Source organism: Larimichthys crocea, chromosome XI, assembly GCF_000972845.2.
Source record: "Larimichthys crocea isolate SSNF chromosome XI, L_crocea_2.0, whole genome shotgun sequence".
Taxonomy (NCBI): Eukaryota; Metazoa; Chordata; class Actinopteri; family Sciaenidae; genus Larimichthys; species Larimichthys crocea.
The window spans coordinates 8,998,398-9,019,147 of NC_040021.1; the positions used below are offsets into that span (position 1 = coordinate 8,998,398).

Sequence of the window (20,750 nt, forward strand, 5' to 3'; positions counted from 1 at the left end):
TGTGTGTGTGTGTGCATGTGTTTGAGTGTGTGTAATGCTGTCAGGGTAGTGCTCCCACTTCCACCCCTCCTAACCTGCTAAACGGTCCCCTTCAACCCCTCCTCACCACTCACGTCTCCCTCTCCACATCAGGACGGGGCTGCTGTGACATCACTCATTCCCACGCACTCTGATTGGCTGGCCAGTGGAGGGAAGTGGATTGTTCCTGCAGCCTACAGTGAAAAATTAAGAGAGAGAGAGAGAGAGACAGAGAGGGAGAGTGTACGTGGGAGGGAAAGATAGAGGTAGAGAGTGTTGGAGAGAGAGAGAGAGAGAGGGAGAAAGGGACTAAGCAAGACAGATTGATGCTGAGGCAAGCCGGCACTGCACTGCTCTCACTCACACACATACACTCTCACACACACACACACACACCAACAGTCTTTGCATCACGCGTACACTCACATCACACTCCCAAGCTGCTTAACAGGCAGGAAAAACACTGCCTGAGTCTGCAGCCCGTTACTGCAGGACAGGACAGAGGACAGCAAGACGTAAAAGACGCGAGGAGAACAGGAGGGTGAACACCTCCTGCATCCTTCCTGCATTGCCTCAGAGCAGCAACAGTTTCATCGCTGTCATCCAGGGAGGTCCAGTGCTCCAGGGAGCTCTTTAAAGACACCTCCCCAAAAAAAAAAGAGGGGGGGGGGCGTTGAGGCAGCAAGGGCAGGAGCAAGGGCAAGTATAGCCTCTCTCGGAGACTGCCGTGAATGTCCGCTCAACGTACTCATGAAAACAGGCGGGAAGCAAGGCGTAGTCTGGGGTACAAGATGGCACGACGAGCAGGGGGTGAAGGCTCCCCAAAAAAGAACACATCCCTCAACCTGGTGACAGGGTTCTACCACTACCTCCGCGGTAAGTGGGACAGTGTGTGCGTGAATGTGTGTCCCCTACTCAGGTAGAGAGTGAGGAAAAAGAAGGCAGGTAGATAGTGTGTGTGTGTGTGTGTGCATTTTGCATTTGTAGCAGGGTTTGCTGTGTGCAGTGTGGCACTGCAGTATTGACTGTATGTGTCTACTGTATGTGAGCGAGTGCGTTTTGCAGTGTAATTTCCTTACTAAGTGTTGCCTGCAGGGAAGATTATTTTGGGCTGTGGTGTGGTGTGTGTTAAGCAAAATGGGCAAATTTTTCAAGGGGGGCGTTTCCACCTTGGCAGAGTGTGTGTGTGTGTGTGTCTGTCTGTCTGTGTGTGTGGAGGTCGCGGAGCCCTGAGCAGGTGAAGCAAGCATACCCAGCAGACAAGCACCAGCTCACTGCATGTGTGACAGCACAGCAGGCAGACTGTCAAAATGTTTGATTTCTTATCTCTCTGTTTGACCCTGTGGCGGTCCGCCTGTCTGCTGCTCTCTTTTCGGATTCCATGTATGCAGCATCCTGTCTGACTGTCTCACTGTCTGATAGATTAGATTAGATTGGGAGACACATTACTATACGGTTTCTTTGGATTGGTTTTCAGTCTATCCGATGGAGAAATGAGCAAAACAGAGTGGAAAGTCTGAGTTTTAAGTGTTGATTGATCCACTCTTGTCATAATCTGTCAATAGACAAAGCCTCAGAGACAACAATATTTCAATGATATTTCATTCCAGTCATGTTAACTGTGGGGGGTCAAAGTGGGAACTCAGGGGCTGTGCATGAGACTAATGATGATGTAGGCCAACACTAACAGAGAAGGTAATCAAGTGTGTAAAAAACACAGCTGTGAGGCTTGGTTGTGGTTGCCGTTTCCCTTTGTGATATTGAAAGAATGTGAATGTGTGTGCGCACATAGTTCAAAGTCACCTCGTCCGTGAGACTGAGAGGCTGGCACCGCGCTTGTGCAGACATGCTCTCCGTCACACGTGTTCCAGCTCAAGGATGCAGGGGGCTAAATATTTCTCATTCTCATCCAATATTACCGCCCATCAATATTTGATTACTCCTGCACCCAATCATAAGATTAATTCATAGAACGGGGGACCTGCCCAGTGGCACGTATGACTTTGCGTGAATGTATCTGCATTATGTATGAACAACTCCCTCCCCACTACTCACACACACACACACACACCCTTTTACTGTTCGCCTCTGCCCACAGCACCTAGTGACACACTAACCAACCTGAGTGTAATCAAACCGTCAGCATATTTCATTAAGGTTGAGGAAAGCACTGTGTCAGACGTCCTCTCTCACTGATAGCATTCTTATCTCAAGGATATTGCTCTGTAGCGCAGATGGGACATAAATAAAAAATAAAAAAACATTGTCACATGTGGCAGTCACTGTATGTGATTGGATCCTGAGAGTCACAGGTAGACTATAGATCTGTTTTGTGTACATTATGATAGGATATATGTGACAGTCGCATATAAATTTGTCGATTACAGATGTAACTGTCGCAGAAGTCCTGATTGTTATTCCATGGGCTGCAAACAGCAATGACTTCTGCTGTCAGAAGTGACTCATGACGGAGCAATTACAGCCAATACAATTCTGAAAACTATCTCTATACTGTGTATATATACTGTATGTTTGCTTGTGGACATGTTAGAGACAAGACTTGATTTATGTCCTTTCCTCACTTAAGTTAAGTGGCTTTTTAGGGGACATCGTCAGCAGACATCTATGCTATTGATTGTGCCTTTGCTAAATGGGCTTTATCGCTTTAGTGACCACAAACAATGTCTTTCCCCTGATCGAGGTAAATCTGTACATCTTTGGATGAAAGTTGGATTCATGTGGGGTTATTATTACGTTGTGCGGTATTGTAGCCAACGATTACGTGCTTGAACTGTGGTCAGAAATGAATAAAACCCTCTTATAGATCACGGCAGAGGTGCTTGTCATCGTACAGGAAGGAACCACTGCCCTTCTATCATCTAAAGGGCATCTTTGGATCTTCTGTCCACACTAAGAGAAGTCCAGCGAGTGAAAATGCCATTTTTAAATGTCAGATGCCTTCTCTTATTACATCAGTGTAAGGTATGATGCGGTGCGACTTTGTTCAGACACATTGGACAGAAAGTAACAATATCAAAGTTAATTACAGTCGCCATGGCGCTCTGCAATCCCAATCAACTCTCATAACAATAGACAATAAGAAGATTGTGTTTGAATCCCCTCTTTGTTTATTATTGCATGTGACTGATAGTGACGCTCTGGGCTCTGATTTACAGATGAGCAGGAGGCAGTGCAGAAAAGGACATTCACAAAATGGATCAATTCCCACTTGGCAAAGGTAAGAGAGTGTGTTTCCCACTGCTACTGCCAGCATTGTGTTGTCCCTTTACACAAACACTGGCCTTGGTGTTTGTGGATTGAAAAACTTCCCCATCTCATTGCTTTTCCACTTCAAATCTCTTTGCTCATCCATATTCCGTCCGCTGTGCTTTCTGTGACATTTGCTCCATTTCCAAAACACACTCACACTGGTCATGGGACTGACTGTGCCAGCTAAGACCACACACACACACAGTCATTGTTACTTGCATGCCTTTCAGATTTCTTTTCATTCCCCCCAATCTTATATCGCTTGTAGCAAGGATTTACTCTCACTCTAATTATCACTTTCACATTACAGCATTTAATACACAGTATATCTTTTTTCCTGCAAGCTACTGTCAGTTATTTAAGTCTTAGTAACCTGTAAGCTCTTTATCATAATGTGGACCAATTTAGATTGTTCAGGATAGGATTTTTCTTATTTAAATACTGCTGTTTATTTGCCTCCTCAATGAGCCTGGACATCATTATATATGTAACTTAGACTCAACAATTACACTTGATGCAGCTGCATGCTGAGGGGACATCATATGTGTGTAATTATTGTATTATACTGCATTAGGCTCCTCAATTTAACCAATTATTGCTTGAACGGTGTGTCAGGAATGGGCGGACAAGGCAAATATGGCACAGCGCAACACAATTAAGTGCTATTTCAATCTGTGACGCTCCTCTCAAGGTTTCCTATGTGATTATGACAGCTGTAGAGGCCTTGAACCACAGTGACGTGGAGCAGAAAATTCATTTGAAAAGCACTCCAGAGGGAATAAACCTTGACGTAATATTAAATATCAAGTCCCAGGACCGTGCCAGCAGAAAATTACACACAGCCCAGTACTTAAATGCCTTGAATTTTTGATCATGTTGAAGGTAAGCGCATAGTCTATGTGTTAAGTCATTTTGACGCGTTAGAGTGAAGCGATGGTTCTTTCGTTATTTCATGGTCATCGAAAATGCTGCGGTTTGAGCGATTAGAGAGAGATGTGGATGAGGATTCACAGGGATACCAAAAAGAGGGATCCCCAAAAAGTCTGGATTAAAAAGAGTAAGGATAAAGGATATCCTTTATCCTAATCTAAAGAAGACGTAGATTATCGGACCTAAGGCGGGTCGAATGACGCCTTGATGCTCAAACAAGCCTCACTGTTAATTATGCACAACTTCAAGCCTTAATATAATTTGAACAGGTGAGTTAAATAAAAATTAGCTATAGAGACCAAAACAGTTTTTTGTACCAGGCTGTAAACATGTTTATTTCTGCTGTGAAGTTAGACATTTTAACATGGGGGCTTATGGAGACTGACTTGTTCTGTAGCCAGCCTCAAGCGTCCGCTTGAGGAACTGCAGTTTTAGGCACTTCCACATTGTCATTTCACATTGTGCATCATTGCTGGTTCCAACTGCATACTTACCTTACGGAGTAGCATTTTCTCATTTAACACTCAACAAGAAAGCAAGTAAGCATGTTACCTGGATGTCTAACTATTCTTTTAACTAAGGTGCAAGGTGACATAGTGTCTGGTGGAACAATAGTCCTAAACTGAAGCTCAGTTTGTGCGACAAAAACATTAATTAACTGGCTTCACAAAGATCCTCATTTTATATAATTTAAATTCAGTTTAATCAACCGATTTAGCTAATCAATAGATTAGTGATGTTATCACAGCTCCACTGGAAGAGATAACGATGTTTGTGCCCCACAGTTGTCTCTCTACCTAGTTGATCAAATTAGTTGCTCTCCTCCTTGCCCATCATGAAACTGCTTACCCTTTCACCTGATGCCTGATGTTGCCATAGTGACACTGATTGGCCTGTATTTGTCTTTAAAAAATGTCTCGGTCGTCAAGGCAGCTCGGTAAACGTTCGGAGAGCTTTGTGATGAGTAAGGGGTAAAAGTCAATTCAGCTGGTGCAGAGGATTCGTCGTGATAAGGTTCAGACGAGTAGAAATTAAATTGCATCTCATGGGCTTGCCTCACATCTCTAAAAACTCTGCAAAGAATCATTTGAAGAGACGCATTAGGCAAAAACAGCGTGTGAGAGAGACAGACAGAAGGATAGAGGGAGGGAAGAAGCTTTAACAGTTGGTTTAGCTTTTGCTCTCAGAAGGATAGATCATGCCCTTGGCTATGCAGATGATTAGGCCACTCCAGTTATCACAGGTCTTTAATTCAGCGCCTGAAGGTATGTGATTAATCGTTAGGTGAGCTGAGATATGGCATGAGGGCTTCCTTTCGTTATCACTCCCCTCCCCCTTACTTTTCCACTCCACAGGTACAACAAAAGAAGTCATATGAGCTCTGACAAAGAGTTTCTATGAGAGGGACGTATTGGAGCTGGTAATTTATACAGAGGATTAATGACTCTCATTACTTGGACTAGTTCACCAGATTAAGTCACCAGTTATAAAGCAAACTGTAAGAGCAGCAGGACAATACTTTTGCAGGTTGCTTCTTTTATTTAAATAGAGGGCGAGGTTATATCAACTCTGCAATTACAGATATAGTATATTACAATTTATAGAATGGTATCATTTTGGTTCTCAAGCATGCACCAAGGCTTCAAAGTTGCACCCTACGCTGCAGTGAAGTGAAAAGGGGGAAGAATGCAGTGAGCGGGTCCCAAGTTTCCATTTTGACAAATCCTTTCTGAGAGGGTTAAAGCTTAATTACAGAGTGGCCAGTGTGAGCAGCGAAGGTCTCACTGTCGCTCAGGCGTTTTCCACACAAACAGCTTCAGTACAGTAATCAGTGAACCAAGTGTTCTTAGAGATTACAGCGGCAGTAAAGTGAAGCCCACCCCCCTTCTTTCTTTAGAGGAGGGATTGACTGGATGACTTACTCCGTGCACACTAAATTCAAACCCAGCAAATGATGGTGCATGGTGTATATGTGCCTCAGCCAACTTATCTGCAAGGATGTTTTTAATAATTTTCACTCTGCCAACTAAGCCTGGCCTCGTAGTTTTCCTGTTCCACCTTCCGTGGGTGCAGTCGGTAATTGTCTCTTTTGGATGGCGATGTTGGTTTGTCAGCCAGTCGGTCGGCCCACCATTATTGAATGAATTGCTGTGAAACTTTCCACAGACATTCATGGTTTCCAAAATGATGGATCCTAATGATTTCAACGATTCCCTGACTTTTCTTTTAGCTCCACCGTGGTGGTTGACATCTGTGGTTTTTAATGAAATTTTACCACCACAACTGTTGGATGGATTGCCATGAAATATGTTGTGTTACAGATAAATCTGTGGATCAGTCTGCCGCCATACTGGTAGTCCTGACTCTTCTGCCTCTTCGGCTAATCCAAAAATCAGCAAAGACGCCTGGGCCATGTGTAACAACCCCTACCTGACAATAAAAATGCACCCATGCTGTTAAATATGCACATATAGAGACCAAAAACATTTTTTTGTACCAGGCTGTAAACATGTTTATTTCTGCTGTGAAGCTACAGGCTTGTTTGTTTTTGTCTCCATCATAAAATAATAAATGAAGTTTAAATATGATGCAGGCCGCAATGGTTGACAGGACTGTTGAATTTTAGGAACTTAATATATGTACTGGCATATATCTTATATGTAGATATGTATACTAATCCATTTCTTCCAGTAGTTTATATATTGTCATATTATCTTCGGCTTTCTTGCTAGCAGCCCAAAGTTTTATAAAACAGCCACTCATCCTGTGCCATAAGTGAATGAGAGGTTTTTCCCTAAGCATAATGTAACCTACTGTAAAAGTGAAAGTTTGTCACATTGTTGCTTTTATATGTAAATAATCCCCTTTCAGATGGTTGCAAATAACTTTACCTTCAAAAGGTTTGGACAATAGGCATCTGGTGTCAATTGTTCCTTCGTACTGGATGTATTGCAATTCAAAATGAAACCCTGAAGTCTTCTCTTTGTCTCTGCCCCTCCGACTGTCTTTCATGCTGTTGATCTTTTGGAATCCACCGAGTCAAGTGTACCAGGGGAATAACACGAGAGCGCAGACAGACGCACATCGTGAAACTCCTCTGCTCACAATCAATTATGGCCCAGACACTCGTATGTAATTAGCTCATTAAGCCCTTGATTTATTTTTTTTAGCTCATGCGGCTGAGCTGAGGAAATGGATATTACTCTATTTTGTAATTACTCAGAAATTTCCTCATTAGCTTTAGGATTATAATGAACAAATAGGTAAATTTAACTTCAATTAGCTCATGGTATAAATTATGCCTTTGAAGCTTTTTGAAGGGGTCTTTGTAAGTGTTTCTTCTGTCACTTTATGATAGAGGCACAAGTGCTGTCTGTATATTTTAATATCCAAAGCCATGAAATGACATTAGAAGAGGAATTAGAGAGAAGAGCCACTGTGTTTGCTAATTAATTTTGAAAGACGTGAGGTTAGCCGCCCTTCTCTCATCAATTTTCTAGCTGCCACTCTTTCTGCTCAGTTATACCCCTCTTGCTTAGCCATGATGTTGGGGGTTGTATGTTTTTGTCTCTCACACCAGACGCACACTCCACTCCTCACACGTGCTAACACAGACACATCTCCGCTTCCGCCTCTTTCTCTACCTCACTCCCTTTGCTGCTAATCTCCCTGTGAATGGCTCGCTCGTCTGAACGCCCCCCCACCACCACCACCCCATCCGTCTCTAAACCTCTCCTCAGCCACAGCATGTGACTGTGCTTTTAGAGAAATCCTTGATGTGGTGCCGGCAAGAAACAGAGATATGTGGATTTCCCAGAGTCTAGAAGTCTGTGTCAGGTCAGGGAGGAAGTCAATGAGGAGGATACAGTTTGAAATCATCAGCATATTTTAGGATTTGAAGACCCCATTCAGCGCCTGCTGAGCCTCTGCTTATGGCTGACTCTGGCTGTCAGTAATATTTGGCACAGCCAAACTCTTTTGGGGCTTCAAGAACATTTTTTTTTTTTAGGATTTCCTTTATCCATGTTTCAAAAGTTGAAATTAACGTCTTAGAGAGTAATATATTTATTGTATTTTGGCTTATTTATATGCTTCGGCACTTAGAGTAGGATAATGTTCAGAAAAAACTGTTCTTGCCTCATAGTTTCATCTACATTGCAAAAGCTATTAAGACTTAAATCCCAAGGTTTTTACATTCCAAAAAAACTGAGAGAGCTTTGTGTGAGTTTATGGCCTGCAATGTTGATGTAAACAGTGACTTTATGTAACTAATGATGCTCAGGCACCACATACCTATTTAGAAATGCCTCTTGCACATAAAAAAATGTGACGTTTTTAATTATTTTCATAGGTTCTCAACTTCTCATTCAGTTTTCAATATCACAAGCCAAAACTTCAACCATTCCTGCAGGCACTACATCATTTCTATGTGTGCTTGTTTTAACATATTGTTTGAAAGGACTGTTTTACAATTAGAGCTCATCGGTGTGCTTCTTTTCTTGTACAGCGTGTCCCGCCTCTGGTGGTGACAGACCTGTTTGAGGACATCAAGGATGGTGTGATGCTGCTGGCCTTGCTGGAAGTCCTCTCTGGACAAAAACTTGTGAGTCTCATGGTCATTTCTACAGCGTGTGATTTGACTTCAAACTTACCATATCCTCTGATCTTTCTGGATTCACTTTTACCTTGAGCTGACATACTGTAGCAAGGATCAGGCTCAAGATTCATTGATTTGTAATTGTTTATTTATATAATAAGTCAGTGCTGCAGTGAGCTGCAGACTTAATGCAGCGTATGTGAAATGAGCATGGAAATGCTCATTGATCGGCTTTTATTGGGATGTTTGAAAGGAATAGAAAAGCCCAGATTAACAAGGACAGATCATAGTTCACAAACACACACACATACACACAAACACACACACACACACACACACACAATGCAGACAAAGACATACACACACATTTTGAGGATTTTATTTGGCCAATATCGCCTTAGGTCTAAGCTGTTTCTGTCTTATTGATCCGGCTGTTTTTGGTCAAACACAGCTCTGATTGGACCTTTCTGTTTTTCTCACTATTACTAATTTTCCATTATTGTGTTTGAGGGTCATGTCTGTACTATACAACCTTAAATTGGATACTTGTGCTATAGAAAAATATCTTCTTTTCAATGTTTTATTGTATCCACACTATATATTTCTTTCTTTTTGTGTCTCTCACTGATTCTTTTTTTTTCCACCTCCTTTGTTCACCTTTTTCCTCCCAGCAATGTGAGCAGGGCAAGAAGCTAAAGAGGATCCACTGGGTCGCCAACATCGGTACAGCTCTCAACTTCCTTGAGGGCAGGAAGGTAAGAGTTCAGCGCCTTCTTTTTATGTTTTGTTGTTTCTTCTGTTTTACCCCGCCTGCTGCTCTCCCTGCTCAGCTGCTGCCTCGTGGGTACAAACATTGAATCCTGACCTTGTGTGACCCGTTTCCCCTTCGTCTCCGCCTCTTACTGTCTCCACCGTCACATATCCCTGATTTATCCCTGAAAAACCAATATGCTCTGTTTTCACATCTCTTTTTTTATTGAGTAAATAAATGAGGGAAAGACACAGACCTTGATATATTTCTGCTGACTTTGTTCACATTTTGTCTTATTGATTTGTCATTCATTTGTTTCGCTGTTTAAAAATGATGAAAAAATCAATGACAATGTAGTTATTGGACTGTGACTTTAGTAATTACATTACTTTAACTGATCTATACCATACTTGCTTGTCACCTAATGATATCAGTACACTCCAGTTTTCTTTCTCCCATCTGAATTTTTCCACTTCAGTTAAAAAACATGGTTTACAGTTGCTTTACCCAGTTTTATTGACTTGAGTAACATCCTAAAAATATGCTTAATGGTTTTGGATGTCATCAACTAACTGCAATAACTGCCCCTCCGTGAGATTAGAAAAAACAGACTCAAAGCTTCACCCGTCTCGTCCTTGGATATACATAAATAAAGCTGTATAGCTGAGCTGGTGTCTGCAGGGACATTGATTTGTCTTCCTCAAGTGTGACAGGGTTAAAACCGTAAATCCATCACCAGTAATCTGCAGTCTGGAGATGAGACGTCACTGGGCACTCTGCTGTATATGTCTATGTGTTACTACTTTAATCTGTGTGTGAAGAAAATTAAACGTAAATATGCTCTGTGCGTAAACCTGATGTCTAGACTGTATTTACATTTCGCTTTAGAAGCTCACTCACTCCGTGTTTGATAGATGTTCCTCTTGTGCGTCTCTATCATAAAAAATGTTGCTCGATGTGCAGCAGCATTATCATTTTATCATTTCATCAATCGTACTTGTAAACTGTTGAAACCCTGTAATATATTTATTTAACCAGGAGTTTCAATCCATAGTTGTAATGTCGACTAGGTCTGCAAGTATTTTCTTTATCAATGAATCTGTTGATTCTTTTTTTTTGCCTTAACCTAGTTAATTGTTCACAGATTAAACACTTGAATCCTAAAAAAATCTTCATCACATTGTCCTAGAGTCCAATGTGATGTCTTCAGATTGCTTGTTTTGTTGGTCTAATGGCCCAAAATCTAAAAGAAAAGCAGCAAATCCTCACTTTTGAGAATCTTGAGTCATAAAATTGTTGCCATTTTAGCTTCATAAATGACTTTTAAATGACAGTTAATTATCAAAACTGTTTTAATAATAATTTTCAGTCAGTTGAATGTCAACTTGACTGTTTACCTACCCACTGTAGGTATCAATGCAACTACTGTACAGAAGACCTCCCTTCACCATCTCAGTGTCACATGCCAGGATAACCTGCTGTGTTTTCTAATATGAAACCATGTATTGCATGTATTCTTATCATCCACTATCCCACGCTTCCCCACACTGCCCTCGCCTGCCCCCAATCTCTTCCTCTATGCTTGTTCACGTACACGGAGTGGCATGTATTACCAAATGATGACCTGTTGTGCTGCAGTGCCTCAGTAATATAACCTTCTGTGTGATGATATAGAATAATTCATCATATCAGAACAGACAGCCCTCTCTTTCTCCCCTTTCTTGCTCTTTCCTTTCCCCCTCCCTCCCTCTCTCTCTCTGTCCATCTCTGCTGGATATAATCCCTGTTGCCTGTGTAGTGGTGATAGATCTCTCCTCTCAGCCAACCACTCAGGTTATCTCACCTTAGAGATGCTGCAGTATCTGCTATCTTACAGTCAATGAGGCGTCCCCCTTCAATCAAACACATCCAGAGTACCTCTAAATGCCCTCTCTCTCTCTCTCTCTCTCTCTCTCGCTCTCTCTCTCTCTCTCTCATACTTCTTTTCTTATCTTCCCTTCAGTCTGCCTACAGAGGATCTCCGGTTAGTATTCATAACGTTACTGCACTTGTTTGTTCAGGATATGGAATAGACATGGTCAGGATTATCTGCATCCAGTAGTATTGAAGATTATGCTCATACTGTATGTTGTTTACTTTGTTTAAACATATGCTCAAGACAGTTATTGTTGTGTACTTAATCCATGTGTAAAATTATTTCTGAAGTATAAGCAGAGAAAATAAATTTGATTGCAATCTAAATCTATTGTTATGCGATATCGAAACATTGTAATGTGTTTCTATACAGATCAAGCTAGTGAACATCAACTCCACAGACATTGTAGATGGACGGCCATCAATTGTGTTGGGGTTGATGTGGACCATCATCCTTTACTTCCAGGTAACATTGCCTTAAGTTAATTCACATAAGCACCATTAATTATATTACTGAATGCAATGAACACAACTCAGGATATTATATTTCTAAAATGAAACAAGGAGAAGAGAGTTGGTGAGTTGGTTTGAACATCTTCAGTCAATCAAATCACCACTAATTTCTCAAAACTAGGACTTAAAATTGACACCTGCATTGCTGCCAATATACTGTACATTTAGCATGTTCCTACATATTAATGGCATTTCCCCAAACACGTATTAAAACCAATTGGAAATATGCCTGGATCAGTCTAGTGTAAACTAACAGTGGGAAAACAGGATGCTTGAAATATATAGGGTTGTTTTTTTTTTCAGCGAGCAAATATCTAAGCAATTTAAACTATAAAGAAATGTAAGATGGGAAAATCAATTTTTCTCAAGCATCTCTTCTGAAAATGAGCAGTTGCTACCTCAGGCATTTCAGACATGTACAGATCAACAAGAACTTAATCACAATACAAGTCTCTAAGCAACATCAGCACATGCAGATGTCTGCTATTCCAGCAAACATGGGGATATTAAATAAAGGAAATGTACAACAGTGGAGAATTTACTTATTCTCTTACTGACACAGTGATGTATTTTATTTCACAGTGTTCTTTATGGATTTTCTGAGTTGTGAGCAGCAGACAGTAGAGAGGAGAAACTGTAGTAGATTACATGTGTGCATAGCAATAAATCTTCAACAACTGACCAGCTGGCTGGGCTGAAGTCTAGTAAGACATGTTGTGATTGTTGTCAAAAGTCAAACCCGTTTTGAAAAGAGATTTTTTTCTCCACACATGGATGATTTTAATTGAGGTTCTAGGTTGTTAAAGTATTTCTTGGTGATGTTTAAGTGCACAGAAAACAAAACAACAATATGAAATATTAATGTACATGTTGTAATTTCCCTAAAGTTAAAGTTGATATATTTAAAACTCAAGGGCAAATTATGTCTTCCCCAACCTTTCATTAAGTTGCCCTTAAACAAGACTTTCAACTCCCAAGTGCTCAGTGTGAAGCTGCTTATTAAGCCACCACTGATTAATAAAAGTTAATTGTGAGCAGCAGAAAGCAGGTCTTTTATGTCGACTCTTGTAGGACATTGAAAGCCACTTAATGACAAAGTTACACATTTATATGCACCATGCGTCACTGAAGGACGTCCGTCAGCTGCTTCAGTTACAAAAAACAGACAATTATAGTCTTTGACAATAATCACGCTTAGTGCTCTTCAGGCAGATATTATCATTAATAAAAGCAGATCTATATGGTGGTCTGATTCCTGGTTCTGTGTTCTTTCAGATTGAGGAGCTGACCAGTAGTCTACCAGCACTTCAGACCTTGTCCAGCAGCACTTCTTCACTGGACAGCTCCACAAGCAGCACTGAGACCACCAGCCCACCTGTCAAAAGAAAGCCTCTACCGCCTCTGCAGGGTGGAGCCAGAAAGGCTCTACTAAGATGGATCCAGCACACGGCAACCAAGTATGTAGCCTCCCTTACTAGTTACTCACACTCTTGAAAACAGAATATGCAGAATGCACCAAACTAACATTCGTCTTTAACTTCTTCTTTTCGTCTTTGTAGACGTTTGGGGATTGAGGTGAAAGACTTTGGCCCCAGTTGGCGCACGGGGTTAGCATTCTTTGCAGTTATCCACGCCCTTCGACCCAATCTAGTAGACATGGAGCATGTATGGAGGAGGCCCAACCGAGAAAATCTGCAGGAAGCTTTCTCATTGGCTGAGACAGAGCTTGGCATTCCACAGCTTCTTGATCCAGAAGGTAAATAACATTTTTTAGAGACTTTGTCAATAAGTTGATGAAAACTGAACTGAGTGTCTTAGTTGAGACAACAACTAACCACAAACAGTCATTTAAAAACAATGTGACCTTTGTGTTGCTCACTTAAATAATAGAAATAGTAGCTTTCTATCATATAGAGCTGTTTTTCTTCACAAAATACTGAAATATAATTGGGAGGATCTATCACAGCATCAGATGTGCACCTCAGTATCACGTCCAAACACCATCTGTGCCCCTTCACGCCTGCCCTTCACAATGAACCCTGACAAATCGAGCTTGACATCAGTATAATTAAGGTCCATTAGGCCATGAGATTCAGCATGGTGGAACCTCCAAACAAAAACTTGGACACTGATCCAAAGTGTTGAAGGTTGTTTTTATTTAAGGTGCCAGTTTTTGAGTAGATGTCAGTGAGATGAGCTGGAGAAGTATTATCAGCTGACCTCGGCTTAATATGCCTTCTGATTACATTCATTTGGTTCCCTCCTCAGATGTCGATGTAGACAAGCCAGATGAGAAATCCATCATGACATACGTAGCTCAGTTCCTGAAGCATCATCCTGACCGAAAGCAGAGCGACTCAGATGGACAGCAAGAAGATGAAGAGGTAAGCAGCTGTCAGATTTATTTCTCCGTCTGGATACGCCATTCATGTCTCCTCGCTCTCTGCGTCCTGTGTGTTTTGTCTTTCCCTTTAGATGTCACAGTTAGCATGTCACACCATGACATTTTTTAGACGGCATTATGTTCGTGTTGAAGTGAAGTGTGCACAGTTGGAGCCTTCTAAATACTGTTTGATGCTTATTTTAACCTATGTAAGTGCAAGGTGGAGTACAGTAAAAGTCAAGAGCAATTATAGTAAATTGAATTTCTTTATTTTAAAACCTACTTAGTGCTCCCTAAAATGTTCTGATGCAGTAACCACCACCTATCTGCTATTCAAAGTGGGTTAAACAAACAGTAATTACACTTGTCATGTGACTCAGGTTTTGTAGTGTCTTGCCTATTTTGTGTCTTTCCTTGTACATCTCTCTCTTTGTATCTCTCCTCTCCCTGGTGTGGTGTTTTTGTGTGGTGACTGCTTTCCTGTGGTTGTTGTGCTGGCCTCTGTCCTACAGCATGGTCTTGCTCCTCGCGATATAGAGGAAATGTTGGAGGTAGGTTATATAGTAACTTAAAGGTCCCAGGGGCAGGTTTTCCATCATTTTCCGCAGCTCAATGTAATTAGCACTCATGCACATTCAGGGTTTCCATATAAATTTAATAAATGCTTATTTTTGTGGCTCTTCTATTGGATTACAGTATCACTGCCTACTGTACAGTGTATGGACGAGATTAAACATTGTTTTTCCATGTCAAAATAGAGCCCATATGCTAATATTGGCACTTTATCTTACCTGATGTGATATTCTTGCCGCAGGGTTTTCCGAGCCATGATAACAAAAGGAAGTCCAGTATAATAAGACGTGATATTACCATTTATTAATGTTGCCACCTAGCGCTATGGCTCCTGGTTCCATTAGCATGACAATGAAAGCCTCTGGCATTGGCAGTGTGCATTGATACAGCGTATTTGATGGAAAGCTTGTGAATAGAGGTTGCCTGTTTTTAAGGTTAACAGTGTCAGGAGCTGTGATGTGTTGTAAAGCCGCGCTTACCGCTTGCTTTCTGCGTTTCACTGAGTTTTGTTGTCTTACAATGCTGATTAGGCTTTCGATGGTCGTTGTGTTTCACACCTGATTTGTTCATTTTGTTGACAGTTCCTGCTAATGCACTCATGTTTGTCCTGAACGTTCGCTGTCATTGAATGGGGGGGGTCAATTGGCCCTTGTGTTTTTACATAAAAACAACAAAAGTGTACTTTTATAAAATAAACAGCACCTGCAATGATTCGCAGAGGTTGTGGTGAGAACAATAAAACAGAATATAACTGTTACTGGCTATCATAAAGGATAAAGTTTGAAATCCCAGCAGGAGCTAACATGAAGTGATAAAATTGAATAGTCTGAGAGCGAGCAGCTCTCCAACTGAATATCTTACAAGCTTTTGAGCAGCATCGTATTGTCGTCATGGTTACTTAAAATCCAATGAAATGTTAGTAGGGGGTCTTAGACAAAGTACCCTGTTTAAGCTGAGTGTTTTTGGCAGCTGTGGGTTTTTGGCGTTTTCTCCTACTGGGAGAGACAGAGGATTAGGGGAACACATGTTTAACACTACATGCCCTCTCTTTCACCCTCTTCCTTCCGCCATCCTTTCATCATTTCCTCAAACATATTTCTGGTTAATCACTTTTCTCTCCATCTTTCTGTTTCCCCACCCTTTTTTTTTACACTCTTTGTCCTCATCCTTTCTTCCATTTGTTTTATTTTTTTATCTCCCCTTTGCACTTCCCAATTTCCATGTCCATCTTTCCACCCGTTGTGCACTCCACTACCCTGCCACTATCCCGGGCCTCCTAGAGAGAGCAGCGAAAGAGCCTGAGGGAGCTCAAAATGTGGCTCGACCAGCTGGAGAGAGAGGCAATACAGGCCCAGGAGACTGAGGGCAATCTCGCTCAACAGTACCAGGTTAGTGTGTGTGTGTGTGTGTCTGGGAGTGTGTGCGGTTTAAACTGGGCACACTGGGCACAGACGCTCCTATTATTAGCGTAATCAGTGGCATTACACTATGGGGATCAGACAGCAGCCGTCATTTTTTCAGTCAATCTGGCTTATTTCACCAAGCCTCGGGATACTTTCCATATTCAGCAGCATGTGGGATATTCCCATTTTCTTTGCACATTATTCAGAAGAGCCTAAAAATCTGAAGCCACAAAGAGGGGCAGCATTCAGAGGCAATTAGCCACAGATTTCATAAGCGTCTTATTAGATACCAGTGGGAAGAGGGCGTAACCCCTGAGAGAGCTCTTGTTCTGATGTCTGTATACTGTGATTTGAATATTTTTGGACATTTTTTCACACTGACAGAGAGCTGTGAAATCATTTTTTTTCTTTTCAGTTATTTAAGAGTCTGCGTGTCCAGTTGGAGATGAGGAGGAAACAGGTGGAGGGAGCTTTGCAGTCCACTCAGAAGGATGGGATACTGACTGTGGATCAGGCTCTTGTCAAACAGGCCTGGGAAAGGGTCTCTAACCGGGTGAGAGAAGCAAGATACACCTTCAGAGTGTCAAAGACTGTTGATAATTTATTGTTTTTTTCTATCAAGTTGGAAATTGTCACCCATTTATTAATAATTTTGTTTAATTCACTGATAAAGCAAAAGCAATCCAAACAAATTAGCTGTTTTATCTGTAGTTTTCACTTTAAATCTTTGATTCAGGTGGCAATTTATTTATTTTCTTTGTTCCAGTATTTCTCTGTTTGACTCCAGCTGGGGTTTTTTTAATTTTATTTCAGCTCCTGGACTGGCATCTGCAGCTGGACAGGTCTCTGCCAGCTCCTCTGGACATGGTAGGGGAGTGGCTGCATGAGGCTGAAGGAGCTCTGCGGCAGGAGATCATTGTCCAGCAGGCACATGACGTGACAGCTAACACTGTCCACAGAGCTCTGGAGCAGCATAAGGTCAGCATCATAGACAGGAGAGACAAAAGACAACTAGAGTGTGCAAATATGTATCATGCTGCAGGTTGAAATTTTGTGCAGCTCATATTTTAGTGGAGTGTGTTTAGTGGCTGTGTTCATGAGCTGTATGTATTTGCACCATGCAGGATGTGTTGAAGAGCCTGGAAAGTCACCAGCAGGTCTTTCAGAGGATCCATAAAGACAGAAGTGTTGATGGAGTCTCTGTTCCCCCAGACCAGCTCCAAGACATGGCTGAGAGGTATCAAAGACAGAAAGTCAAGTTAACTACCTCATTTGGCATGATTTCACATTCTGCAGAATATTGGGCTGTCGGTCTGATATCTTTTTATGTACACTTTGTCTTTTTCAGGATGAACTTTGTCTCTACATCTTCCAGCATTCACTTGGCCAGAATGGAGTTTTTGGAGAACAAACACCTCATGCAGGCCTTCCTCACTCTAGCCGAGTCCAAGCTCAAATCCTGGATCATAAAATACGGCCGACAAGAGTCTGTAGAACTGATGCTCCACAACTATGTTGTAAGCCTTTGATTCACTCTGTACATGATAAGCTGAAATGTTCATCTTCAGTGTTCCTGTGCAGATCTTGTTGGTTAAGAAAAGTATTGAAAGTTCTTTTTTAATATTGGATAAAAGTCAAGTTACAACACTGATTCCTGCTTCATAGTATATGCATAGTTTATGGCTATATATACATTATGATGTTACTGTCATTATTTATTTATATTTTCCTACTTGTCCTCATCAGTCATTTGTAGAGAAGCAGCATTTCTTTGAAAATTACGAGGCATTGTTCCAGTCCCTGAAACAGTCTGCTGAGGCCTATGTGAATACTGACAGCTCAGGTGAGAAGTCAAAATGTATATAGTAAATTTATAAAATCGTCATGATATCACTATATTTTGATGTAGTTATTCTTCTGGAAAATCAACTGGAAAATTGAGCTTGAATGTTCAATCTTTGTCATGGATGCAGCAGAACTAAACGCCCTTTTATGCATGGAATAACCAGAGAAATCGAAGTCTGTTTTTCTTCCAGCAAATTAAATACTTGACAAATTAAGCTACTTTAAATAACTTTAATGTCAAAATCCAGTACTGCAATTAAAGGAGTCCTGCTCATTAATTTGCAACCAATGCCCACAATTGTCTAACACACCCAGAGAGGGATAGATATCTCAGTATAAATAGTATGGCTAAATCTCTAAATATGTTTAGATTTATAGATTTTTCCAGTTGTCACATTTTCCAAATCTAATTGCATTCTCTTCCTCTCGATGTTGCTGAAATTGAGTGGCACTAACTATCTCAGCATTGTACACATATGTCAACTTTATTCCCCTCTGTCAACAACTCAATAAGCAGCAAGGTTTTCTTTTTTTTTTGCAGCAACTCAGTCTGCCCCTGTCTGGTTTTACAGCCTGGTAGAAGGGGAGAGTCTGCAGGCTACTGCTAAATGAGGTTCCTCCACTCCCAGCTCTCAGTGGGGAATACGACCCCATTTGCTAGTTAGGGGCTGCTCCACTTCTGCAGGTCTCTAGGCGCAAACTGAGCAAGCTTGTTGGTTTCATTAAGTTTCAGGGTTGCGCTGCTTTAGGGTATGCAGAGCAGAGAAGTGAGGTGTGGCGAGAAATAAGGACATTTGAGGCTTGATTGGTCGACCCCACAAATGAAGTCTCCCCCCCTCGCCAACACCATATCTGCATGAGCCTTGCCAGCAGTTAGCGCTCAGGCTCTGATTGGCTGAATGAGAGATCATCTGGATCTTTTTAAAGCCTCAGTTTGAGGTTACAGCAAACTAAGGATGGAGAGGAGTAAAAGGGGATTGATATTTTATTGATACTATTTGAAGGTATAGTACTTTCTGATTAATGTGTACTTGAAACTAGATATTAGTATACGGCTGAGCTATTTATCAGCCCCAAACTGGCTGACAATAGTTTATAGCACAGGACTTTTGAGACCAGAGCAATTTTACCGATGAAATGGAACACACAAGCAAATATACCGCATCTCCCTGTAGTGAGAGTTTTTGAGGTCAGGTCTGCAAAGGCATATGGCTCCATTAGCCTGTGTGTGCTCTTTGTCTGGTGTTTTCTGTGAATATGTGGACCATAAGTCCTGTGCCTTAAAGTGAGGCTGTGTAACAGCGCTCACAAGTGAGCGTCCAGAAGTCATCAACCTGATTCTCGTAACCCGTAACCCGATTTAAAGTTTGCTAATATTAGACCCCAACAGCAACTTGTCATACCAGATAAATTAAGGCTGTATTAAGTTTATTTCTGATGAATTCCATGTTTTATTTGTGAGAGACAAAATCCATATAAATTGACAAACAATTAAATTATTTTAATATTGAAGATGAGTATGATGTCTCCTGTGTACACTGTTTTACTATGACTAGTATTGTTAGCAGCAACCACAGAGGTAGTAGTTGTAAAAGTATCACTACTGCTGTCATTGTTGATTGCTGTTGTTGTTTACGTCGTTGTCTCTCGCCTCCAGTGGATGAAGGCGAGATGGGTGTGCGCAGGTTCATGCGGGAGGTGGTAACCCAGTGGAGGAGTTTGTCCATGGAAGTGCGCAGTGTGAGGAGCATGCTGGAGGAGGTTTTGTCCAACTGGGAGCGATACAGCTCCACCGTGGCCTCCTTACAGGCCTGGCTGGAGGATGCAGAGGAAGCCCTGAGCCAGCCAGAAAACATAAAACGGGTAAGAGATAGACTCCTAATATTCGAGCAAACTCCAGCGTATACTTCAAGTGTTTCTTGTGCACAGATTAAGGCTCCCCTCATACGTGCATTTGACGGACTCTGAGTAATAGCAATCAAATCGACGTCAGCCCAATTTTAAGCATTATGGTCCTCTAAGTGGAATCCTATTAGCAGTCTCCACTCAAGTATCAAATGATCTCCTTGACGTACAACAAGCCACTGAGGATATTCCAGTTGTCGCATTGCCATGGTTACCACAGATTCACATCCCCACCAAGGATTAGACAGCTAATTACCCCAGTTTTTTTTATTGTCCTCTTTGTTTCTTTCTTTGAATACCTCTCTTTGTTTCTTTTTAGAGCGGCTGTCTTTGTTTCTGACACTTCTTGTGTTGTTCTTTGTTTCTATTAATTTCTTTGTGTCTCTGTTTTGCTCTGTCTTTTTTTAATGAGTCTGCGTCTCTTTCAGGAGTTTTTCAGGAATCTCAGCCACTGGATGGATCAGCATGCAGCCATGAACGACGCAGGGAATTTTCTCATCGAGACATGTGACGAGACAGTGTCGCTTGATCTCAAGCAGCAGCTGCTCCTTTTGAATGGACGATGGAGAGACCTCTTCCTCAAAGTCAAACAAGTAATAAACAAAAACCTTAAAACACAGCTAAAAAATACTGAATTTGAAAGAAAGG

General features: G+C 41.4%; 1 protein-coding gene across 1 annotated transcript in view; it reads left to right on the top strand.

Annotated features, from left to right (window-relative positions):
* The first annotated feature begins 615 nt into the window (after positions 1-615).
* syne1a (spectrin repeat containing, nuclear envelope 1a) overlaps positions 616-20,750 on the top strand; it is a 108,605-nt gene continuing 88,470 nt past the window's right edge. Inside the window, exons 1-17 of the mRNA XM_027284569.1 lie at positions 616-894; positions 3,195-3,256; positions 8,726-8,821; positions 9,487-9,570; positions 11,569-11,589; positions 11,854-11,946; positions 13,269-13,450; positions 13,553-13,749; positions 14,262-14,377; positions 16,230-16,337; positions 16,768-16,905; positions 17,166-17,330; positions 17,477-17,589; positions 17,701-17,869; positions 18,099-18,195; positions 19,855-20,060; positions 20,531-20,695. Of these exons, the coding sequence (XP_027140370.1) occupies positions 750-894; positions 3,195-3,256; positions 8,726-8,821; positions 9,487-9,570; positions 11,569-11,589; positions 11,854-11,946; positions 13,269-13,450; positions 13,553-13,749; positions 14,262-14,377; positions 16,230-16,337; positions 16,768-16,905; positions 17,166-17,330; positions 17,477-17,589; positions 17,701-17,869; positions 18,099-18,195; positions 19,855-20,060; positions 20,531-20,695 (2,157 nt within the window). The 5' untranslated portion in view covers positions 616-749. The remainder of the gene's footprint in view (positions 895-3,194; positions 3,257-8,725; positions 8,822-9,486; positions 9,571-11,568; positions 11,590-11,853; positions 11,947-13,268; positions 13,451-13,552; positions 13,750-14,261; positions 14,378-16,229; positions 16,338-16,767; positions 16,906-17,165; positions 17,331-17,476; positions 17,590-17,700; positions 17,870-18,098; positions 18,196-19,854; positions 20,061-20,530; positions 20,696-20,750) is intronic.